This window comes from Augochlora pura, chromosome 8, assembly GCF_028453695.1.
Source record: "Augochlora pura isolate Apur16 chromosome 8, APUR_v2.2.1, whole genome shotgun sequence".
Taxonomy (NCBI): Eukaryota; Metazoa; Arthropoda; class Insecta; order Hymenoptera; family Halictidae; genus Augochlora; species Augochlora pura.
Genome location: NC_135779.1, coordinates 13647620 through 13670878, shown reverse-complemented (window position 1 = coordinate 13670878; position 23259 = coordinate 13647620). Strand labels below are relative to the sequence as shown.

General features: G+C 29.4%; 2 protein-coding genes across 15 annotated transcripts in view; both read left to right on the top strand.

The window, feature by feature from the left end:
- Window positions 1-1416: 1416 nt before the first annotated feature.
- LOC144474252 (late secretory pathway protein AVL9 homolog) lies at window positions 1417-11439 on the top strand. Of its 4 annotated transcripts, none has more exons than XR_013494714.1 (10): window positions 1417-1642; window positions 1956-2153; window positions 4118-4346; window positions 4455-4644; window positions 4725-5253; window positions 5346-5480; window positions 5566-5954; window positions 6051-6139; window positions 6224-6622; window positions 11422-11439. XR_013494714.1 is itself a non-coding variant. In XM_078188936.1 (9 exons), exons 1-9 carry the CDS (start codon window positions 1574-1576, stop codon window positions 6427-6429), a joined length of 2034 nt encoding a protein of 677 aa, XP_078045062.1. In that variant the 5' UTR covers window positions 1417-1573; the 3' UTR covers window positions 6430-11366. The 4 variants fall into 4 exon arrangements, 2 of the variants coding, with proteins under 2 accessions (XP_078045062.1, XP_078045063.1); XR_013494713.1 differs by lacking the exon at window positions 11422-11439 and adding an exon at window positions 7792-11366; XM_078188936.1 differs by lacking the exon at window positions 11422-11439 and having other exon boundaries at window positions 6224-11366.
- A 1434-nt stretch (window positions 11440-12873) lies between these two features.
- Window positions 12874-23259, top strand: part of Tlk (Tousled-like kinase) — an 83890-nt gene continuing 73504 nt past the window's right edge. For 2 of the 11 annotated variants that reach the window (XM_078189357.1, XM_078189349.1), the window contains exons 1-2: window positions 12876-13491; window positions 14928-15306. In XM_078189357.1, the coding sequence (XP_078045483.1) occupies window positions 15276-15306 (31 nt within the window). In that variant the 5' untranslated portion in view covers window positions 12876-13491; window positions 14928-15275. Of the gene's footprint in view, window positions 14558-14927; window positions 15307-23259 lie in introns of those variants that run through there. The other 9 variants (XM_078189360.1, XM_078189359.1, XM_078189366.1 and 6 more) reach the window with 8 other exon arrangements.

The following is a 23259-nucleotide window of genomic DNA, read 5'->3' as shown; positions in this document are numbered from 1 at the left end:
GCGCCACGTGTTTTAAATGTAGCGCCAGGCGTACGCTTCTTGTCCATGTGGACATTCACAAATAGAGCCTGGTGCATTAAAATTGTAGGGATAAAAATATTTACAGTAAGAAAGCCGAAATGCTTACACATGCTTGGTGAAGCATGACTGCAATACTGATTCTCATGTTATTAACTATTCAGATAAAGCGCGCTATCATGGCTATGATAATTATTCAGATTTTCATATTTCCTGAAATGGCGCACACATTTTCACTATTTTATTGTGTTGCGTAGCTTTGGGTGGTATTTGGGTAGTTTGGGTGGTTCGAATGCCCGTGGAACATAAAAGTGCTCTGCTTGTGTAAGGCTTGTAAAAATTAGCTGGTTACACAAAAATCGTCTCTAATCAACTTTATTTCTTGGATCAACAATGTTGTCTCCAAGTCTTCAAAATAAAGTCTGTCTGTATTTTCTCGAGGAATCGAGTTTTCTTCCTGCGGTCCCTCTGGTTTTTCCGCCCTTGTCCAATAGAAAAATTGGGGTCCTCTAACTGATTAGCGCGTGAGGATCGAAGGCCCGCCAAAACAAGAAATTTGGGGGTGTTGCGCGACGAATTCTGCGAGAGAGAGAGAGAGAGAGAGGTCCGAGGGAAAGGTCCAGGGGGTCCTCAATCGAGAATTCATGACTTCTTGTCTCGAAGGGCTCAGCTTTCGACTCATCTTGCAAGATAAGAGACGACCGTTCGAGAGACTACGTGACTTTTCCTCTGTTACTCGATTAGCTTCGCTCAATGAATTCTTATTGAAGATTCCGTGGGAATTCTCTTTTTCGCTATCTGTTTACCTATTCTAAATTATTACATTTGAACTTCCCTCCTATCAGCATCAATTAAGTTTATGATTTGCATAACTAGATGCGCTATTTATAATGACGTTCGCGTGATCACGCAACAATTGCATATTTAACCCTTTGCACTCGAGTGGTGACTCCGAGGCACCACTAAAATTGTTACATAACGTTCCGAGATCATTTTCATACCTTACCATCAAAGTTTATATTTAAAAACTATGTTAAAGAGCGAAACTATCACAAGAATACATTTTATATGCATAAAAGTGTACTCTGTTGCATAAAATAAAAATACTATAAGCCAGAGAAGTTATTCTAAATTTATAGCTAAAATTGTTTTGAGCGCAAAGGCTTAATCTGTAGTGGAACTGTTTCAACAGTGAATCATCAACCAATCAGAGCAAAGGAAATTTCTATGTAGACCCTCGCTGACAGATCAAACTGTGGCCTGATGCTGTGCAGGAGTAGGACCCATAACTGGATAAATTGAGCACTGTCCTTATGACCATGTTGAGGACATTCTCATATCCTCTCTATTTAAGGTTCTATGACAATCTGCTATAGTTGGTAAGCATGAAACTAACATGGTGGATTTTAAGCGCATGTCAAACCAAGTGCTTATTGTTAGTTGTAGTTCTCGTAAAGAGGAATATTTTTACTGGTTTAAAATGAAAGAATTAAATTGATGTGATTATTAAACGACACGCCATATGTAAATTTTACCTAACAGACATTATTAAAATATGGCAGAATCTGTTGGACCAATACTTCATGTGATTGTCGTCGGATTTCATCACAAAAAAGGATGTCAAGTAAGCCGCTATCATTATTTCGTCTAATCTCGCAACAAATTTTCATATTATCAATTTTTTAAAACGTCATGTTTAAGAAATATACTTGCCTATGTCTTATAATTGATGGCTACAATTGATAAATAGATAAATATATATAAACATCATCTATAACATATTTAAACTATGAGAACACATAAAAAATGCAATAATATCAACTTTAATTGAGAACATTTATTATCTCGATTAGTAGAAATTTAGCATAAATATATGAACAATAAATATGCAATCTATTACAGTGGATAGTAAACTTATATTTATAATTTTTTATTAGGTAGAATATTCATTTCCTCCTTTGGTGCCAGGAGCTTCAAATGAATGTCCGCTAGGTTGGAAATATTTGCCAACTCTTGCTTTACCAGATGGATCTCACAATTACGATGAAGATACAGTTTACTTTCATTTACCTAGCTTAAATGATGCAAAACGTACAATATATGGTATTTCGTGCTTTAGACAAATCCCAGTAGAGGTAATAAGATTGTTAATGAATAACATTTCAGTGTAGTCCCTTTTTTCTGAATTTATTTTCTTATACGATATTAAACATTGTGATATAACTTGTAATTTTAAAATAATTTTGATTTTAGTCACTACAAATATATAATCTAAAAACTATCATTGATTTTCATGAATAAAATATAATTCATTTTGTGAATAACAACTATATTTTTCAAAAATGAAATTTAATATTCAAGTAAAACACATCAATTTACTTATTACAAATATCTATATTTTTTCCATTACCTACTAAATCATTACTACTTTAAAACAGTTATATAACTACATTTATTTATTTATTTTTTAAATATATTATGTGCTTTACATTTAGGAATAGAAATTTATAAATTAATGTTGGCATAGAATAAAACCACCAATTAATACTGCTTTAAAAAATGTAAACAACTAAACATCTGCATGTTTTTAGGAAAATTGAATTATTAATTTTATTTTGATACAAAGTTAAATTAAAAATTGTGATTTGTTTTTACTTATTAATATGCTACCCCTGGACGTATTACATAATTCTCATCAATTTCTAAAATAAGTCAATATGAAAAGTGAAACTTAGAATGAATTATAATTTTATATAAGCTAAATAGTGAACTGTATCCCCAACTGATTATTTAAATCTTAATTTTTTACTCATTAAGATTTTTTACCTTATATAGAGATACCCGTAAGAAATATATTGCTATAACATTAAAATATTGTACATATGTTACAGTTTAAAAATGAAACAAATTTGTACTGGAAAATAATTTTTGAATTCAGCTTTACTCATAACATGTAGTTTATAAATTTATTATTATTTGTGGATAAACAATATGTGAACTTAGAATATTATATCTCCAAGATCTCTTACCTAAAATTTCTTCCAAATTTTATTTTTTTACAAAGATAAATGTTATAACAAACTGATCACAAAATTCAAGACAAATAATCTTATTACAAATATTTTGTATATATTTAAAACGAATTTGATAATAATTATCGGACTGCAAAGTTGGGAAAATATATATCTATATATGTCTATTATAATAATATATAAAATACCAAAAGATTGATAAAAACACAGATATTGTAAGTTACATAATTGATGTTGAATGAAAATCTATAAAACATGAAAATTTACATGTTTACAAGCTCTTATCATGACAAAATAATTATACTTATGGATTTAATGCAATTTACACAGTAACCATGAAACTGAAATTATGATATTTTCAATTAATGCCACCCTGAATAAGCTGAAACCAATATTTAAAAAAAGAGGGTTTAATAGGTAAACACTTTAGCAACTACATTACACTTATTTTATATGCTAAATCTGAAAATTTCAAACTCTGATGCTGTGAAAAATTTAAGATAGTTATTGACAGACTAAGAAGATACATAATTATAAGAACTGAAGTTTTGTCATAACAGAATATTCGTTTTACATTATTTATTTGACACTAATATTTATTAGCATTAATTCATTACTACAATGACTAAATGTGTGTTGATTAATTTAGATTTTTTATCCTGTTTTTGTCAGTAGTATTTAATTATAGCTGCAATTATACTTTAATAAACTATAGTTATACATTTATAACTACAATTATAAAGCAATCTATTATAACTGTATTTAGTACTAAACAATGTGATAGCAAATTGTAGTTTAATATTGAAACTAATCATTTGGCTTTGTAAATTAAAATGTTCTTTTAAACTGAAATTACTTATGGGTTAGCAGTAACATCTAATACTCAACAGACCTAACTTTAATAAAATAATATTATGAGAACTTATTTTTTTCACGAGTATGTATTAGATTTGTTAAAATTATTAAATAATTACATATATCAGTTTATTTCAGTTAAAAAATGCATTTTAAAAACAGGAAATGGAAAATGTTGATTATTTAAAATTTTAACATTAATAAATTTTCAGAAACTAAAAAATCGTACGTCTGATATAACGAGAGGAACTGTTCAGAAATCTGTATGTGTACTAAGTACATTACCACTGTATGGCCATATTCAAGTTAAAATGGCATTAATAACACATGCTTACTTTGAAGAAGGTGACTTCAGCAAAGTATCATTATTAGAAGATACTTATCATCACCTCAATTCCTGTATGAGTAGTGAAAGTCAAATACCACCTCAAGTCTTTGTCGGTAATTATAAACAAAAAATAATGTATATATTGTTTGGTAATATTAAAGATTAAGAAATAAAATACACATAAATATTTGTTACCACAATTATACAAATATTATTTGTAGGGTTGTCTGCGAGGGATTTTATTTTACAATTCCGTCACAAAGTTCTTTTATTATTTAAATTACTTCTATTAGAAAAGAAAATAGTCTTTTACCAGTCGCCAGTGCAACCATTATGTGCAGCAATATTGACACTGCTTTCTCTGTTTCCAAGTATGATTGAAAATGGTTTACAGCAAGCTGCTTATGTTAGGTAATTAATTATTAAGTAAATATGGCATCTAAATTTCTTCTTTAACTGTCTTCTTACAGAATTTATTTTGTTTGTATTAGACCATCTAGACCAATGTCGCCTATACCTACGTTCGAGGAAGAAGAAATAGTACACAGTATTGATAACAATATATCTTCAATAAATTGTGTGAAAGATAACATATTGGACACAGAAAAAGAACATGTTAATGGTAATTCTAATAAACATTCAGTATGTATAAATGATAATAAAGCTGTTGAAATCATGGAAGGTAAATGTATGGATGAATTTAATAACTTGAGCCTACAAAAAAATAATAATGAAAATGAAAACTTAAATATGAAAGTTATCGAAGTTGAAGCTGCACACGAATGTACTGAGTCATATGCAGAACAAAATAATACTATGTATTCTGGAAAACCAAGTGATTATGTACACAGAGTACAAAGTGTAAATACAATTACGTTAAGTGCAACAGATACAGACAATACTCTACCGCGTGACACAAGTAACGATGCTCTTTCGGATGCTCGTTTAACAAATAACATCACTCAAATTGCTCATATAAATCCAGAACTTTGTGGTTTACCTTTGAGTCTGTTCACAAAGGTATATAAATATGGTGTACTGCCATATTATTGTTATAAGTAGACACATGAAATGTGTGTGATCTATTTTTTAACAATTTGAATTTTTTTAAGGGTTATCTATGTTTACCATATTTATCACTACCATATCTGGATCTTTTGGCAGATGTTAATGTAAGAGGATACATAGTTGGAGTTACAAATGTTTTATTTAAGCAGAAGAAGCAACTCATTGATGTATTAGTAGAGGTATATTCATATCAAGATATTGATATTTTAATGATATATGAGATACAGACAATCAGTGTGTTTATTTAATATTATATGTATATAGGTTGAAAATACACGGATAGAAACAAGTGATCCTGAATTAAGAAGACAGTTACACCTTACAACAGAGGATCTTAGATTTGCTGATTATTTAGTTCGACACGTAGCAGAGCCACGCAAAGATATTTTTTTGGATGGTGTGGGATGGGAAGGTGGAGATGAATGGATCAGAACTCAATTTCGTGTCTACCTATTAAGTATGTTACGAACATCTATGCAACAAGATACTCGTCAATCTGATCATTATAATTCTGCATTCATTGCTGCTTGGCGTACTACAAATAACTACAAAATGTGGGGTAATTCTAATAAGCCAGAAATAAATAATATAGAACCTGGTCACCCATTTGCAGGACAATTATCAGTCCAAGATATGAAATTACGTTTGTCACAGTAAGTAATATCTTAAGATATACTTATTACAGTAATAACAATTATCAAAATAATGAAGTGATATATGCGTTAGCATAAATAATATCTATATTACAGTACAATGCAAAATACAGAAAGTGGTAGAAAGTTGAACCAAGCAATGGCATCAACTGGTAGAGCTGTTGCAACAACAGGAAAAGCTGTAGGTCAGTTGTATTATTATTTATTGAAGAGGTGAAGAAATAAAACACCATTGAAATATATTAATGATGATATTTTTCATGAATTAGGTGGTGCACTTTCGCAAGCAAAAGGTGCTTTTTCCAATTGGTGGAGCACATTAACTACTGTTCAACCAGTTGAGGAAGGAAAACCTGACAATCAAACTTCAAATCTACATCAAACACTTTCAAATATGACTCATAAAACTACTATACAAGACGAAGAAATTAACGTATCTACTAATGACACAAGTTTAGAAGTTGTTATTGATTAATATAGAAGACAGCAGAGTTTTAATCACTTGTTACAGTGATTAGAAGAAATTTTTTAAGATATGTAAAAACGTGATACTACATCTACCACAATAATAAATAGGTTTGGTTGGTAGAGAAAGGATAATTTATTCATGCAATGTAAGATGTTGATGTATAAAACAGGAAAGTTAAATACATCTAAAAACAGTTCAGGTAAGAAAATAAGAAATAATTGCAAAGTGATTAGTATTCTTAAATTAGTGCTTCAACAATTAATATATTAATGTGATAGCATAAAAAAAATGATATAAACTCTCTAGTAACGTTTTCCATTAATAATTTACATGTAATATGTTCTGATTCTTTCATTTTCGAATTAGAAATTTTATTTAATTAACCCATTTGCTATGGATACATGCTTTAATAAATCACTAATTGCGAATAAGAATGTATATGTTATACATGTATAAAACAGCGTTGAAACAGAAGAATTTGATAAGATGCATTGAACTAATTTTTTTGCAAAATATATGCCAAACATTATAATATTTAATTATCAGGGCAGTGAGGATGATTTTTGTTTATTTTATATACAACCACAGCAAAAGAATTATACGCGTTATTATTAATCAATTATAATTATTATTGCACATGTATGTATAGTATGTGTCTATATAAAAAAATATTCTTACATAGAAAGTACCTGCAATTTCAAATTCATAATTCTTTGAATTGTTTTGAAAGTCAGTAGCATGTCCAAGTCATGTGCTTAATATAATTTGTATATTCGACATGTATCCATATGTACTTGTATATACTAGCTATATCTTCTACAAGAATCAAACTTAAATAAATAGTTAAGTTAATTGTTATACATTTTGGTGCAATGAAAGTGAATCCGAAAGTCGTTTTTCTTTATCACCCTCAGTTATCGAAAAATATTATTTTTGAATAAAATCAAATAAATATTTATAAACAATATTTGAGGAGTGTAAGACATCGTTATTATATTTATTTTCTTCAATACTTTTCAATTAATTTTTGAAATTCTTAGTCTGAATTAAAATGTTTATTACGTGATAGATTTTTCGTACATAAATGGTCATAAAATAACATAGATTTCGTTAACTACTCAGAGTAATAGAGAAAAGTGACAATCGAATGCGTGTTCAGTATATTAAAAACTATAACATAGATTATAATTCTTTGAACAACATCACTCATGCAAACCTTGACTTTAGCAACATATCATAATAAGTTAGCTTGGATACATACTGACTTGACACAGATCAAAAACATCTTCGTCTTTTCATGGATCTGTTGTTTTACATTTTGCATTTAGTTAAGTTATGATTAAGTTTCTACTCGTTTTTGTTTTGTAGGAACAAGCTTGCATTGCCAATTTTCGGTTAGGAATTGTCCTGTACCAACAACAATTGTCTTTTTCTAAGAAAAAATCCTTCCTTTTCTGAGAGTTTCTAAGGATTTATCACAGTTAGTAGTACTCAAATATATTGTAATCTTTTCAACACAGTGGAATTGATCAAAGAACCATAGTGATTGTACAAATAAATTGAATGTGAAATTCACATTGTACACATTCTCTTCCATTACTTTTATCCACATCAATTAACAACTAGTAAACTGAATCGAACTTTGTCGCATGAATGCTTCACGAATCACTATAAATATGTGGTAAAGCTGTTCACGCTGGAATGTGTTCTCGTTAATATAATCTATGCTGAGATCTTCTAAAATATTCCTCAACTACTATGTGTGTCATGTGACTCAATTTTGAATGATGTTAACATCCTTTGTCAGAATCTCCAAGGATACAAAAACTGCCTAAGCAACTGCAGCTTGTACAGTTTATTTAGTTTGGAAAATCTATGAACAGTCCATCATGCAAGGAAACCATCCTGCAATTGGAAGTTGAACTTTGCTAAATCAATGTGATGTGCATCAATGTTGCTTAAGTTGACATACATTTTTTAAGATACTACATCGACATATAGGCTTGCAAGTTGTGCATGTTCGCTGTACGCATAGAACGCTAGGATTTGGTCTAAATTAGTATTTTCTATTACTGTTAGAGTAATACTTGCCATATAACTTTGATCGACACATACCCCAGTAGACATAAGGTAATATACTATAAGATCTGTGACCCAACTCCGAAAATGTTGGTAGATGTGGCATGCAGGCAAAATAATCGCAAGTATTGCACTTGCTACATCATGATCTTCCAAGCTTTCTTAGCACTCATAGCACACAATGCTATAGGGTCAATGTACGTATCATGCCAAGATTATATCTTTATCATACAAACTTTCCATTGTCTATGGCTATGCATCACTTTGGTTATGAATGGTCAAACAATAATACATAAGCACGTGATTGTTTCCCAGAATTAGGAAATCCACTCTGTTTCTGATTTTTAATAGTGATGTACAATACACATACTGATTATATTATGCTATCATCAAACAAGATCTTAAAAATTTCTATTTTTATTACTGTCTCTACTCATAGTTTCCTTCTTAATGTACACTTACTTCTACAATTAATCAGTCTTTAAGTAGTTTTCGTTTCAATGTCAGTTTCACAATTCTTTTTTTATCTAATGTGCTCTACCAAAGAAGATAAATGTCTTTATTGAACATCTTGAAGGCCTAACTTAATCTTCTTCACAAAATATTTATTCATTACGGCCAAAATTGCATAAGTGACATTGAGGAAGGCATTTAAGGAAATTGAACTCTTTTGTTTGATCGGGATTACAAGCAATTTACAAAAATATTAGCGTTATAGGCTACAAACTCCAGACGTTAATTTGTTAGCGTTTGTCAATAATTCCATACTTATAATAACAATTGTAGAGATCTTCTTTATATTGAACAAAAACTACAACTAATTATCATCTTTCTGATCATTTGCTAATACTTTTTAATGTATTATTATTTTTATTTCAATGTATTACTTTACTATGAGAGTGTTCATTGAGACACTGATTTTACATATTACAACGACTTCTAAAATATATAATTGTTAGTAAAATAATAATAGGATTTTTTAATACGATAAATATGAATAAAATTCAAATTGTTGTTACAGATACATTAATTATGTTACCATATCACAGAAATCAGAACGTATTACAAATATATTATCACAATGGTTTATTCTTAGGAAATATTTAATACAAGGAAATTTTATAACTTTAAAAAGAGACGATTGTAATGTATTATTTGCAATTTACTATAAACCTAGATTCAAGTATTATACTGATATTCATAATATTCTAGGATAGTAAATGTTAATATAGTATAAAATGTGTATTTAACAGAAGTAGGAAATGCATTTTTAAACACATTTCTTTTTCTTGGGCTGTTGAAATACTAAATTAATAATTTTCTTACAACAAGTTTATACCTTAAATTTACAAACATGGACTGTCATTGATGTGATATAGTTTTTATAATGCAACCAAAATGCATTACCTACTAATAGATTTTACTTATTAATAAAAATTTATGATTTTACATAATCATGAAAATTATTCAAGTAGTAAGAATAACGTGTAGTGAAGATATTCATTTAGTTAAAAGTATAAATGAATTAAGAATTGTGATATTTTATGTATAACCATTAGATTGCGAATGTTTATGAAGAATATCATCACACGAAAATTAATTTTCGAAATGGAATATGCAACAGAAATTTATTAAGCTTATAGTATCTTTTAAATTCACTGGAATGTGAAAATTATGAAATTTCATCTTTATACTCAATTTTATTTTTGTTATATATTTTTATATAACACAAATTCGTAAACATTTGTAATTTAATAATCATTAACATTATAAATGTTTTTATTTCTTTATGTACACCAAATTAATTTATATAAATCTTTCGTTTCACAATAGTACTGAAACTAAATTTATGCAAGTTCCATTCTTGCAGAAATATTTAATTTTTTATACATTTTAAGATTTTATAGTATAATTACGATGTACTAGTCACAAATATTTACTATATACTTTGATATATCGATCCAAATTTTCTTCATAAGTAAAGTAATAAAATATACCACCCTTTGTAAGAGTATTAATAATGTGAAGAATAAAAATTAATTCTCATTACGTATAATCTAGGTATAAAACAGGGTTCTATACATGTGTTGACATACTATTATTTCAGATAAATTCTATTTTTATTTACTTTTGATTGATTACAAATGTTAATTTTATATTATATTTGTTATTTTCTTATATTATTCTTCCTGATAATTCCTCTGTTATTTATTAATCTTGTTGGTAACAACGAAAGTAGTATTTTTATATCAGAAAACTGTTGTTATTTCAAATTCTTTGATAGTATTGAATGCATACACACATGATCATATTCTTTCGTATTTTCAGAAATTTACGAGAAATTATATATATAAACTTATTAGCTTTATTTTATAAGTTTTCAAATGTGATTATATAAATGTGTAATATTAGTAGTTGCCTAATTAAATTATTCTCTTTATGCCCAATTTATTACACATTATAAGATATTTAATTACAATTGTTCCAAATAAAAACAATATTTGGTTTTATACAATTTCGAGATAATATTTCCTTTCCGGAATATTAATAAAACTTTTTAATAAATTATTGGATATATTTAATTATTTATTAAACAAATTTTGTAACAGTAAACGGACTGCTTGTACCATGACATTTCTCTGATTAACTGTTGGAATTATTTCAATCATTGTATAACGTTCATATGTAATTATCATAAGAAAAAATATTTATACTTTAAGCTAATATATTAAGAAAAAGAGTACAATAGAATAATGTAAAAACTTAATATTGATTATAAGTTATATTAATAAAAAAAATGTTATATATGGTTTTTGTTGTCTTATTCTAGTATTTTGCTTATACTTTAAAATGTAACATTTATAATTTTACAATTCTAATTGATATTCTAAATTTATATTGGAAAAAATTTATTTGTAGTTTAAAACAAACTAATATACAGTGCTATACATGGATGAATTGTAAGACATGAATTATGCTGGACCATACATTATATTGACATTGATAGATTTTGTGTTTATTATACACTATGAATATTATTCAACATATGCAATCAAGGCCACCTCTGAATAGTAAGTAATTCAATACACTATACAATCAAATACACATATAAAAATGTTACTCTTTTACTTCCCAATCTGATGTTTTTACTAAGCTTAGTATACAAACAAAGTGTATACGATAATAAATAATGTTATAATTATTGTGTTATCAATATTATAATATCTTATAATTGTTTGATGAAAATAATTATTAGTATAGATGTACGTTATTATTATAAAAATGTTTCAGAACATTGTATAAGTTGACTAACAGCCTATATATTAATATAATCAGTTCTATTCTTTCATTTAATAAGAATCTATACATGCATAAAAAATATAACTATATAATTTTAAAAAGTCATATAAATTTTACAAGGCAGTAGAAAATTTACAAAATTTTCAATTATAAATAATAAAATAATAATTAATAATTTTATTATATAATAATAAAATAATATAATTATAAATGAAAAATAATATCATTCTTCCACTTTGCATTATTTAATATTTATTATATTTTAAATATGGACTAGCAAATATATTTGTATATATTAAATTTTGTATAAGATAAAAACATTTTGAGACCTTTTTATTTAAATTAAATGTATATGATAAAAATGACCACAATAAAATGTTTTGATGTGTAGAGTCATCTTTGTAAATACATACATATCCGTTCTATCGTGTAACAATTAATTATAAAATTTATTTCGTCGATAAATTTTGTATAATCTAATACATAAAATTAGTGTTACCTATTACAATACTTATTACATATTTGACCTATACTACGTATATACATACATAAATGTATACAGGAGTTTAACAAAACTCTGTTGACAGATAACCAAAGAAAATCAATGAAGACGTAGGCAAAAATGAATTTGGAAGATACCAAGAATTATACCCTACGCACAATCTTCTAGACATTAACTATTACCTTACAAATAACTAACAAATTACAGATTTATTCAAACGAAAATTTTTGTAAAGGAATTTCTGTTAATAGAAATTAAGAAACACGCGTACATATGTTTGTAAACTGTACCGAATAAGGGAAAAACGATGTTTACATCGGAATTCGTTGAAATTTGTTTCTTTTTTATGCACTAGACGATTGTATCTATTATAAATATAAAGAATTCGTAGTTTAACGATTAAGGTAATACATAACCACCGATAACCGCATCTACCGTCTAGAAGTAGCAATGCAGTATGTAAACGAAGAGGAGCAGCAGCAACGATCTCAGTGTGAACCATGACTGGTCAGTTGATGTACCGAATAAACATCGTAGTTCACCGATAATAGCCGAAGTCGTAAGGTGGCGAACGAAACTATTGACGTGAGTGAGACAGAAACTCGAGCGTGTGCTATGGTGAAGCGACGTCATTGTCGTCGAGAGTACGTGCGAAAGAAAATCGTATGACTTTTAAGACGCTGACGGTCCATTCCCGTTGCAGTGATTGTTTGCTTAATAAATCGTGGTGTTAAACAAGTGTTATGTTCCATAGTTTCACACGTAAACGCGCGACAAATGGAAGAGGTGTCATATACTTCGCAAATTAAAAAACTAATACGTATACTCTTTCGTAGTAGCAAGTAGTGCAATTATTACATATGTGTGCCGGCGTCTAGAATATACGTTTTCGACATCGCGTAATCTGTGTTCTCATCATAATCACGACCTATTGGCTCGAATACAGGAAGCATTAGCATTGTTTGTGTTTTCACGCTCGTTACCGTGTACATTGAGAGTAGCCATGCAAGAAGGGGATAAATCGGTAACAAGCGGGCGGCGGCCATTTTCCATGAGTTTTTCCCCTTTCTTTCAATAAGCAAAGTGCGCTATGTCATGAAAGAGAAAGAAAGAGAAAGGTAGCTAGATAGGGGAAAAGAAAGACAGAGGAATAAGAGGAAAGACCGTGTTCTATTATGCGTTGCGAGGTACGTTGAATAATTAGGGCACTTGGTGATTGCCCACAAAAATTCACAAACGTGGTAGCTTGTGCCGTTTCGTGTTGATGAACGGTTAACCTTGTATTGGCCGGTGCGAAGAAGATAGAATTATCTAGGGAAGTAACGAAGAGCAGTGCGAGCAACCGAGCTAACGAATGTTCAACCTAGAGAGAGGGAGGAGGAGAATGTATGCGTGCATGCACATGTAAGAGAGGACAGACGGAAAAAGACAGACAGACGGGCGGACAGAGACACAGATAATACAGAGACCCCCTATTGCCGTGCGTTTAGTCGTCCGTTCGTCATCACGTTTCACGTTCGTTTCTGTCTTTGTCATGATGTCAGGCCTAGTTTATGAGAGGCCTGGTCTTTGATTTCTGCGCTCGCAAAACAGTGCCTCGCGATTTTTCCAGAATACCAGATTCTTGTTGAATTGACGTCGTAACCTTAAAGGCGTCAAACTAATTCGACGTTTCCTATATAGGCACCATTGAGAAAACTTCAGGTGAAACTTGTCGACCTGGTCGTGCGACGGGAATACGCTTGTATCCCGTTTTCAATTTAAAGTTGATTGTTGTGCTTGTATTACGACATATCACCGCACAACAGGTACATGATCGTGTTTCAAGTGTCTTAAATCTTTTTTGATTCTCATAAATAACCTCACTCAGCAGTTCGATAGACAGTATTCTCCTTTTGGTGTACAATTTTATTTATTTACACCGTTCATAACCTCGCCTCGATAGTCATGGGACTGTTTCCGTTCATGCAAATTGTTGCTATTACGAAATTCGTTTCGAATCAAGTTACGAGTGATTAATTTTTATTCCATGACACCTTCCAACCAATCATTCCTTATTTAGATGTGTTCTTGTTTGTTCCCTGTATCCTTGGGGTTAATGTGACAGTCGCTTTTTTAAATACTCTTGTTGAACATCTGAGACTATAAGTTGAAATATTTTAAAACTGAGGAGAGAATAAGAATATAAAATAGATTTTAATATTCATTCTGCAAGTCTAAAAGTAAAGAAAATTCAAGTGTTGTTTTATACAGGTACACATTTTATTTCAAATTTTTGATATATACATATGCATGTATGTTCTACTCATGATATCTACAATTTTTTTAAGTGTTGTATGATTAAATTAGCATTTTTAATTCATGACATAATTTATGTAAAAAATAGAAAATACAGAATTTATTTAAAGGTACCTTTGTAATCAATTATAAAGTAAAATAAATTTCAATTATGTAATAAATAAATTAATGTTCAATTTAAATACAAGGAGGACACATGCAACACGAAATGTCACTGGCACGAAACAAGTACTATTTCGTTGATTTTCTCAAACTAAGGAATAAATTGAGAAAATTTACTTGTGTAAATATAGAATTTAAAATAACAACTAATATATCTTTATAGATGTGTTTAATGAAGTGTTATATCATCCGCTAGTTCTATGTAAATATCTTCCATTTATAAAGAAACTATTTAAATATAATTGCAAGTATGTAATCGCACTATTGCCCATACATATTTGAAACTCTATGATCAAGACAGTGTTGTGAGAGCTATAATAAAACAGGTGTCTTCTCATTGGTGCAGTACGTCTTAACGAAAATAAAAGTTTACTTATCGGATACGAAGAGTTCAAGAAAAGTGCGTTGAGGGTGTATATTCCTGCCAAAGACATCTGTGATGTGACATAATTGAACAAGTTGGATATCAGTGTAATAATGTAGTGCCAACTTTGCAGATGGATAAACAGGGATGACTGATAATTGTTGGAAATCTGGTGGTGGTAAGTTTTCAAGTCTTTTTCCTGCATGAACAAATTTTTTGTCTTTAGATTTGGGTACAATTAATATGGTTACATCTCACAAGGATATTCAAATTGAGTATTATTTGAAGTGACTTAAAACATCAAGTGTTATAAAATTTGTAATGATACATAAAAATAGCTAGTTAACAGCACATAATCATATTGTTAATGGTACAACCAAGTACAAATTAATTCTAATAATTTCTGGATTATAATTTGCTATGCGGTTTATTTAATATTTCCATATGTCCACATTAGAGTAGAAGGATAGGTATATTTGTATATTTATCTCAATTATTACAAGTCACAATGAATATTATTGTTTGGTACTGTAGATTTGAAGAACCAATTTATTATAATGTGTAGCAGTAGAATGCTCATATGTGCTTTTTTTAACTTATTATAATAAACTAACATCAAAGTACTAAGAATTAGAATTGGCAAAAGATTTGTTTTCGTAAGATACGTGTATAAAACTACTAAAGCATGCACATAATTGTACTAGTCTTCATAGACATCTAGTCCTTAGTTACCATGATAGTAGGTACAAAAGCATCCATTTCCATTTTTTCTTTCACAATTACTTTCTGGCATGTTCATTTAAAATTTATATGAAAAAATATAATTTCACTATGTATACACTTAATTTCTTGTATGCTTCTATAGAAGTTGCTTTTCATCCATTGTTCACTGAGATATAACATTAAAGGTCTCAGTCAAAATTTATAAAAGCTTTTAGGAAGAAAATATTTAAAAATGAAGGACATCATTAGGAACTAAGAATTAACATAAAATAATCGATTTATAAAATCTCACTATAGGTTCACAAATATCGAATTTATCAATGCGGAAAAAATCATTATTATGTTTTCTGCAAAGTAATAATATTCTATATTCATTACATCTAGTTGTAATCATTCTATTTAGTCCATCGCAATGAAATCTGCGTTCTTTACGTTACTGAATTGATCGAACGACTGTATGCGCTTCCTGATCGACGATGCTTAATAAATTATAGTTTAAAGAGTGTCACATCACTGCACCACCAATTGGATTACCCACGTAAGGTTTAATCAAGTGAATAACTTTTATTGGTAAGCCTTACCAATGAAACTAGCTTGCAACCGATCGACAAAATCGTTGGAGTATTGCTAACGCCGGTAAATAGACCGAACTTACCAAATAATTGTGATTGGTCAATTTTTTAGCGACTAATTCGGTAAACAACAATTCGATGTTACAATCGTAAATTTGCTTTGGTATTAATTAGTAGGATGAAACAATTAATAATTATTTTAAAGGACGAAAAATAAAGCCGGGTCGTTTCTGACCCTTGTTAAATTTATATCTCCACGCATTGGGGAATGAATGTTGTAACATTAGGACAGCGAAGTACATTTTGCTACAAAGTATAAATACCGTTATTTGACCATCAAGTTTTTGAGAATATTGTTGAATAATGCATTTTGTTAATGCATTAAGTAGTCACAATTTCGTTCATAGAGTCAGGTCTAGGCAAATTTTATTTCAAATAAAAATATAGAATAACTGTTTGAAATAATTCTTTTGAGACCATCATTTTCAGTAGTACTATTTGAAAATAAAAAATAATATTGATTCATTTGAGATAAAACGATTTCTAATAACAAATTATTTTATTTCTTTTTTTTCAAATCGGTTAAAAGAAATAATACTGAAAATAATAAGGAATTTATTTTATTTGTGTAAAGTTAAAAGATGAAAGTTAACCCAAAGCATTAAATTTAACTTCATAATTATTTCAAATAATATTATTTTTGAAGGGAACGCGAGCATGAAAATAACTGTGAAATATTTTTAAATGATACTTAAAATAATGTCATTTCAAATGTTTTTAGATCTGTGCAAAATTATATTGTTATATAATTGCAACTTAGATTATTATTATTGTCTGATAATGGTTAAATTTCAACTACCAACTCTAGATACTATATGTACAAGGTGTGTACAAGTGCATCTCGTGATCAAGAAATATGGCTCTACGTTTGTTTATCTTTGTTGGTGGATTCTTCAAATTTTCTCTACTCAACATATGTAGTTTCTGATAGTATTTCAGCAAAGTCTCGTATTTGTTCTCGTTGTTTGTAGATTTGTATTTATAGACTTGTAGGTTTGTTCTTACGTGTTTTAATACTCTCAAACAGATCATTTCACATCATATTGGTGATATCCTGAATGAAGGCTTCTGGCAAAACATGTACTTTCCCTCCTTCCTTCCTTCCTTCCTTTGCCTACCTCCCCCTTTCGTCCTTTCTTCTGATTGGTTGCTCCATGTTTTCGCGGAACGAAGAGCGCCAAACATAAATTGAACGTGTTGCGCATAGAAACATTTCTTTCAAAAAATCATTACAAACTTTGCAGAATCTAAACATTTAGTAAAATATTTACCATGGCCAGAAAGATTCTCAATGAATAAAACGGGAACACAAAGAGACAGTTATTTGAAACATTTTTATGAAAAATATCAGTAACATATCGTATATATAGTAATATCGGAAAAATATTAGTAAGAAAAATATCAGTATTTACTCGCGATTTTAATTTTTGATTGCAGATAATAATTACAATTAGCCAAAAACTTGTTGCGCTGCTAGTAATAATTATAGATTATGAAAATTATATTTTGGTCATTTATAATTATTTTTGATGCAGGTAATTTATTGTAGTTATTCGAAACTAGACTGCCAATTTTATGCATTTATGACAAAATTGAATGCATACCAAATACAAATCATTTTTATTTCGCATAGAAATTCGCAGCATATTCCTAATAGTTATCGACCAAGAAAATTCTGTTTTGATTATTCATGTAGCTATTATTGGAGACATTTTTTATATCAATCACTGATGACAATTATTGACAAGTTACGAAAAAAAAAAAATACGAAAATTATTTCGTATTTGACCAAAGCAGTATTTCTGTTACTGTAAGAAACGAGACTACAAAAAGAAACACAACAGTATTGTGTTAACATATGTTTGCTTCTGCGTAATGATTTGGTTAATATGTGGGATTGAAACAATTTACAATTAATATGCTCTTTTTTCTATGATACTGAACTGTATTAACGCGAAGTAAAATAACGCGTAAATTGAATTAACTGAATTTAATAAATTTATATTCTATCACCTGTATAACAGGTGATCGAAATAAAATTTATCGCATCTGTAATTATTATGAACGATTGAAATAGAATTTTCTTCTCCGATAAATGTTGAAAGTAGACCACGTATGCGATTTTCTGCTTCAGTTGTTAATACTTTCAACAAATTGAAAATAGCACATCGATACATACTCCTTACTTATTTTAATTTGTCGACTCTTTTGAAACTGCGAATCTTAATGCAAAATAAAAATCGCTCGTATCAATTACATGAAACAGAAACTAAATAACAGGTGTCTTCCTTCCTTAATAATTTTAATAGACCCAAAATAATACATTGACATTTGTCAATTCCTTTAACTGTCCTTTAACTATTTTAAATTGAAAGCAGCCAATATTGCTATAAATGCATAAAATCCTCAGTCTAATTGTTACTTACAAGTAAACATATTTTACGACGATTTTTTTATATTGAATATATGTAACAGTTATAATCCTTGGAATTAAACCCTTATTTTACATTTTAAAATATTGCGTGTAATGTTTATCATTTGACGGAAGTTCTGGTCGATAAGAACTGTTGATTACTTTTAATTACGTAGTGCGAAATGTTTGGCTCAACATTAGGTTATACAGTTGTATTGCAATTTTAACGACGATAAGGATCGACATAATGATTCGATATCGGTTCGACCGATAGACAAAAGCTTTGCTACAGAATACGAACATTTCTGGGCATACATGTTACGTAAAGTTAATTGTACGCTCGCATATTTCCGTTTTGTAACGTCCCATTAAAATTGTATTCATGTAGGATCTCTTTTATCAATGATTGCTTAAGGTAACAGAAATAATTCGAAAGTTTGTTTGTACTGACTCATGAACGGGGTTTCGATGCTCCTTTTATTAACGTTCGTACTAAAACATTTCTTTCGAACGACCTTTGATTTTCTGTATGTGGAATCGAGACAGTTGGTTCGTGCAACACACACACTTTTAACAATTTATTAATACAGAGTTATTTAAACTTCCCACAAGTTCTACTATAATATACAGGTTCGTTTTAAATTAATCCTTTTCTTCGATAATATTCTCCTATTTGTTTCTCGATCATCTTTGTGTAAATAAAATTCACGTCAAATTTAGTGATTGAAGGATCAGTATTCATTTTTACTGATGATTAAACAATAACTTAACAAAACAACATATATGTATGTTCCTATATTACAAATAATCTTTTATCTGAAACACTCTGTATATTTAAAATAAAATTTAAGATTTATATATTGTTCTTTATTAATTTTGTTTTAGATCTTTAGCCATTGGCCATATCACATTGTAAAGAACCGATAATGTTTAATTAAATTTTATCAACAAGTATTAACGTGAATTTGATTCGAAAAAGGGTTAGTTTAAAGTGCAAAAATGTGAATTATAAAAGTATTCATTGTACAGCTTTATTTGGCTGCACAATTGACAGCATTGTACTGTCAATTATAGAAGCTAAAAAATTTACATAACAATATTTTTATAACATCAGAATCATCCATTTTAATTAGACAGTTCTAGTGTCAACTCTTTAGACACTAATGCCAACTATGGGCTAACAGCCTTAATATCATGTACACAAAACCCATTAAATCATATCAACTGAAAATATTGCAGGTCGGACAGAATGCATCGAATTTAGAGTTTCAATAGCTTCAAATGCGGAGAGTTAAATATTAAAAAATCCTATGAGGTGACAATTATTTTGAAAAATAATATACTAATTATTAGTAGTCGCTGTTTGAGTGAAAAAGGTTTAAATATCTTTGAATTCTCAATGCAACGTTTCGAGATCCTTAAATTCGAGATCTTCAATTTATTTCCTTCGATTTCGCGAAAGTAGAAACCTTTCAATCTGCTCTTCATTTTGATATGCAAATTATTATTTAACTGTACAAACGCTCTAAGTTGCGCAAGGATGACAAATATCATGCGTGCGAGAAGTGCTTAATTCCTAATTAGATCCGCCATGTTTTCCTTGAACATACAGCGGGAATTCTAAATATTGTGCAAAGCGCAGATTTGCAGAAACAGAACAGCGAGCACCATAAGTGTTTAGCGTGTATCACTACTAGACTGCGAATTTTATGCATTTATGAAAAAAATGAATACGTTAAATATAAAATTTGGAAATTATTTGGTATTTATGCAGACAAGTTTTATTTTGCTTAAAAATCTGCATTTTAATCGTTACAAGTTTTTGGAAGATAGTCATTGCGATTGAAAATAAAAATAAATTGTTGTTTTCGTATAAGAATTCATTAGCGACAGAGGAGGGTTAACCAACGTAGCTGTGGCAAAAATTATATTTAAATAGTAAAAGCAAAGAATATGGAAAGAGGATTTCGATTGAAATTCTTCAATATCGAACGCAAAATATGAATAATATTAGATAATTCTTCTTGTTCATTTGTACGAAATATTGCAAGCAAGAAAATTCAGTTTAAGTGAAATGGAACCGGTCAATAAATGTTAAAGAAAAATACATATACACTGATAATAATTTCCAATATATTAAGAAGAAATCTTTGCGTTGTAGTTAATTATTTAAAGCGTAGCATAAATTTCATTTGAAAAATGCGATGCGTCGTTGAAAAACGACAATGTTGTGGAGAAAAGGATCTCATTCTATGTTCAACAATTTAAGGAATAATACAGAGTTTAAACCACTTGAAACGCTGCAAATTGTTTAAAAAAAAACATAATCAAATGCCACAAATAAGTACAATTAGGTTTTGGAGATTAACGACCTCCATGAAGACCACAAAATTGTAACCTTTTCGGACGGAGAACGTTCTAATTTAAATGCTTTTAGTGATTTAAATTATTACTTTCGTGATTTAAATTATTACTTTCGTGGTTTAAAGAAGGAGAAAGTCACAGTTTAAATGGCATATATGATTAGTTATGGTATTATTATGTAGGAAGGTATATGAAAACAATTACAAAGTTTATATATATAAAAGTGAATAATATAATAGACACAGCCATCGTCAACAAAGAACTATGAAAATATGCACATGATATAGCCAAACTAAAATTTACATTACAACTTGGTAGAATCGCTTTTTATAAAACAAAATTATTAAACCTAATTTCAAAAGCAACAAAAGTAGATATTTTATCGTGACTCGTGAGGTCCGTTTATGGAAATATTATGGAAAATTGTTGATGATGTTGGGTAGCAGAGTATACTCTAAAGGAAAGAAGTTTTAATGTAAAGTAATTAAAAATTTGATTTTGTTATTTACTGTGTTCTTTATTGACATTAAATGAGACCCTTCATTACATTACGGACCCCTCTTATAGTTGTTTCGTGACTTCATGCATTTCATGAAAAATTGTTAAATACAGAAATTAATACGCCGTCGCGTTCCTTTCAAATCAAGAAACTATTTTATTTAGACTTTTCTGATCGAAATCTTTATAGAGTTAAATAAAAATATATGCAACTTGAAACTAACAACTATCAATTTGTATATAGATAGAAATTCAATGACAAATTTACAATTCTGTAAAAATTTAATTTATCATTCAATTACAAGAAGTTGAAAAATTAGAAATCAAAATACTCGTGAATATTGTAGCTAAAAATGAAATTATGTTCAAGAAGATGATAATAATTTTCCGCGTAATTTATATAATATCGGAAATGCGCATGCTATTTGGGATGTACCAGTTACGCAACTAACACTGTACACTGGAAACACATTGTTTTCCATAATACAAATTGTTATGATTCTGTTAGCGTTTCATGGTATTGTCAGGGAGCGTACACGAAAAATGCGTAGGCTTTAGGTTGGCTTCACAGGGATTGCTGACTGCGTCGCGTAGTTAGAATCGCACATAGATACAGGTAAGGGTTAAAATGGGGTTGCCGAGCGAGTTTCCTGTGTCTTTTTGTTTACATCGAGCGCCACAGAGGCGTGTCAAGCGTTTTTACTCCATTCTCTAATTCTGCCCTAAAATAACATGATTGGATCACTGGTTAATCCAAAAAATTACTTGAAACAAATAATTAATACGAAGATTACCCAAAGAATCAACTGATAGAAATCGACTAAGATCAACGTGTCACCTTTTATACGTCAAACAATTTCTCCCACTTTTTATTTAAAAATTTATTATAATTATACTGATACGCAAAATTGCTTGAGGAACAAATTGTTTGGTTCGAAGGGGCACATGTTGTCGTGGAAATGGTTTTTTTTAAAGGTTATATTTTTTGAGATTTCAAGGTCATCGATGTTTTTTCAAATGGAACTATGTATTTGTTTTTCGATGACAATATTACATATTTTAAGACGAATCCAGCGACCTATAACTTAAGGTCATTCTAGTAGCGCAAAGTATGAAAATAGTTGAAAAACCGAAAAGTAGCGCAATAATCACTTTCACAGGATCCACTAACCTTGGTTTGGTTCTACCTACAGAACATACTCGAAATGATGTTCGTTCGTGTTTTGTTGAGTCGTTCACCTCACGCAACGACATAAACATATTACTTACTGACGCATTACCTCCTGATGTGAATACGTCGGATTGCGAAAATGAACGATTTTCAAGAAGCTTTTGATATGTTCATGGTGCTGGGGGAGTGTCGTAAACACTACAGAAACATACAAGATTTGTGTACGCAGCTCGTTATCCGGATAGGCTACAAAAGTTACACATGGTTTTTAAGCGATTAGCTTAAATTAAATCAATTCGACCATCCAGCCAGGGTCTCCAACAAATCAAC

Excerpts from the sequence above, each read along its gene's own strand:
- LOC144474252 (XM_078188936.1), top strand. The coding sequence starts at position 1,574 with ATGGCAGAATCTGTTGGACCAATACTTCATGTGATTGTCGTCGGATTT. Across the intron at positions 4,645-4,724 it reads CAGCAAGCTGCTTATGTTAG|ACCATCTAGACCAATGTCGC; the intron begins GTAATTAATTAT and ends TGTTTGTATTAG. Across the intron at positions 6,140-6,223 it reads AACAACAGGAAAAGCTGTAG|GTGGTGCACTTTCGCAAGCA; the intron begins GTCAGTTGTATT and ends TTCATGAATTAG.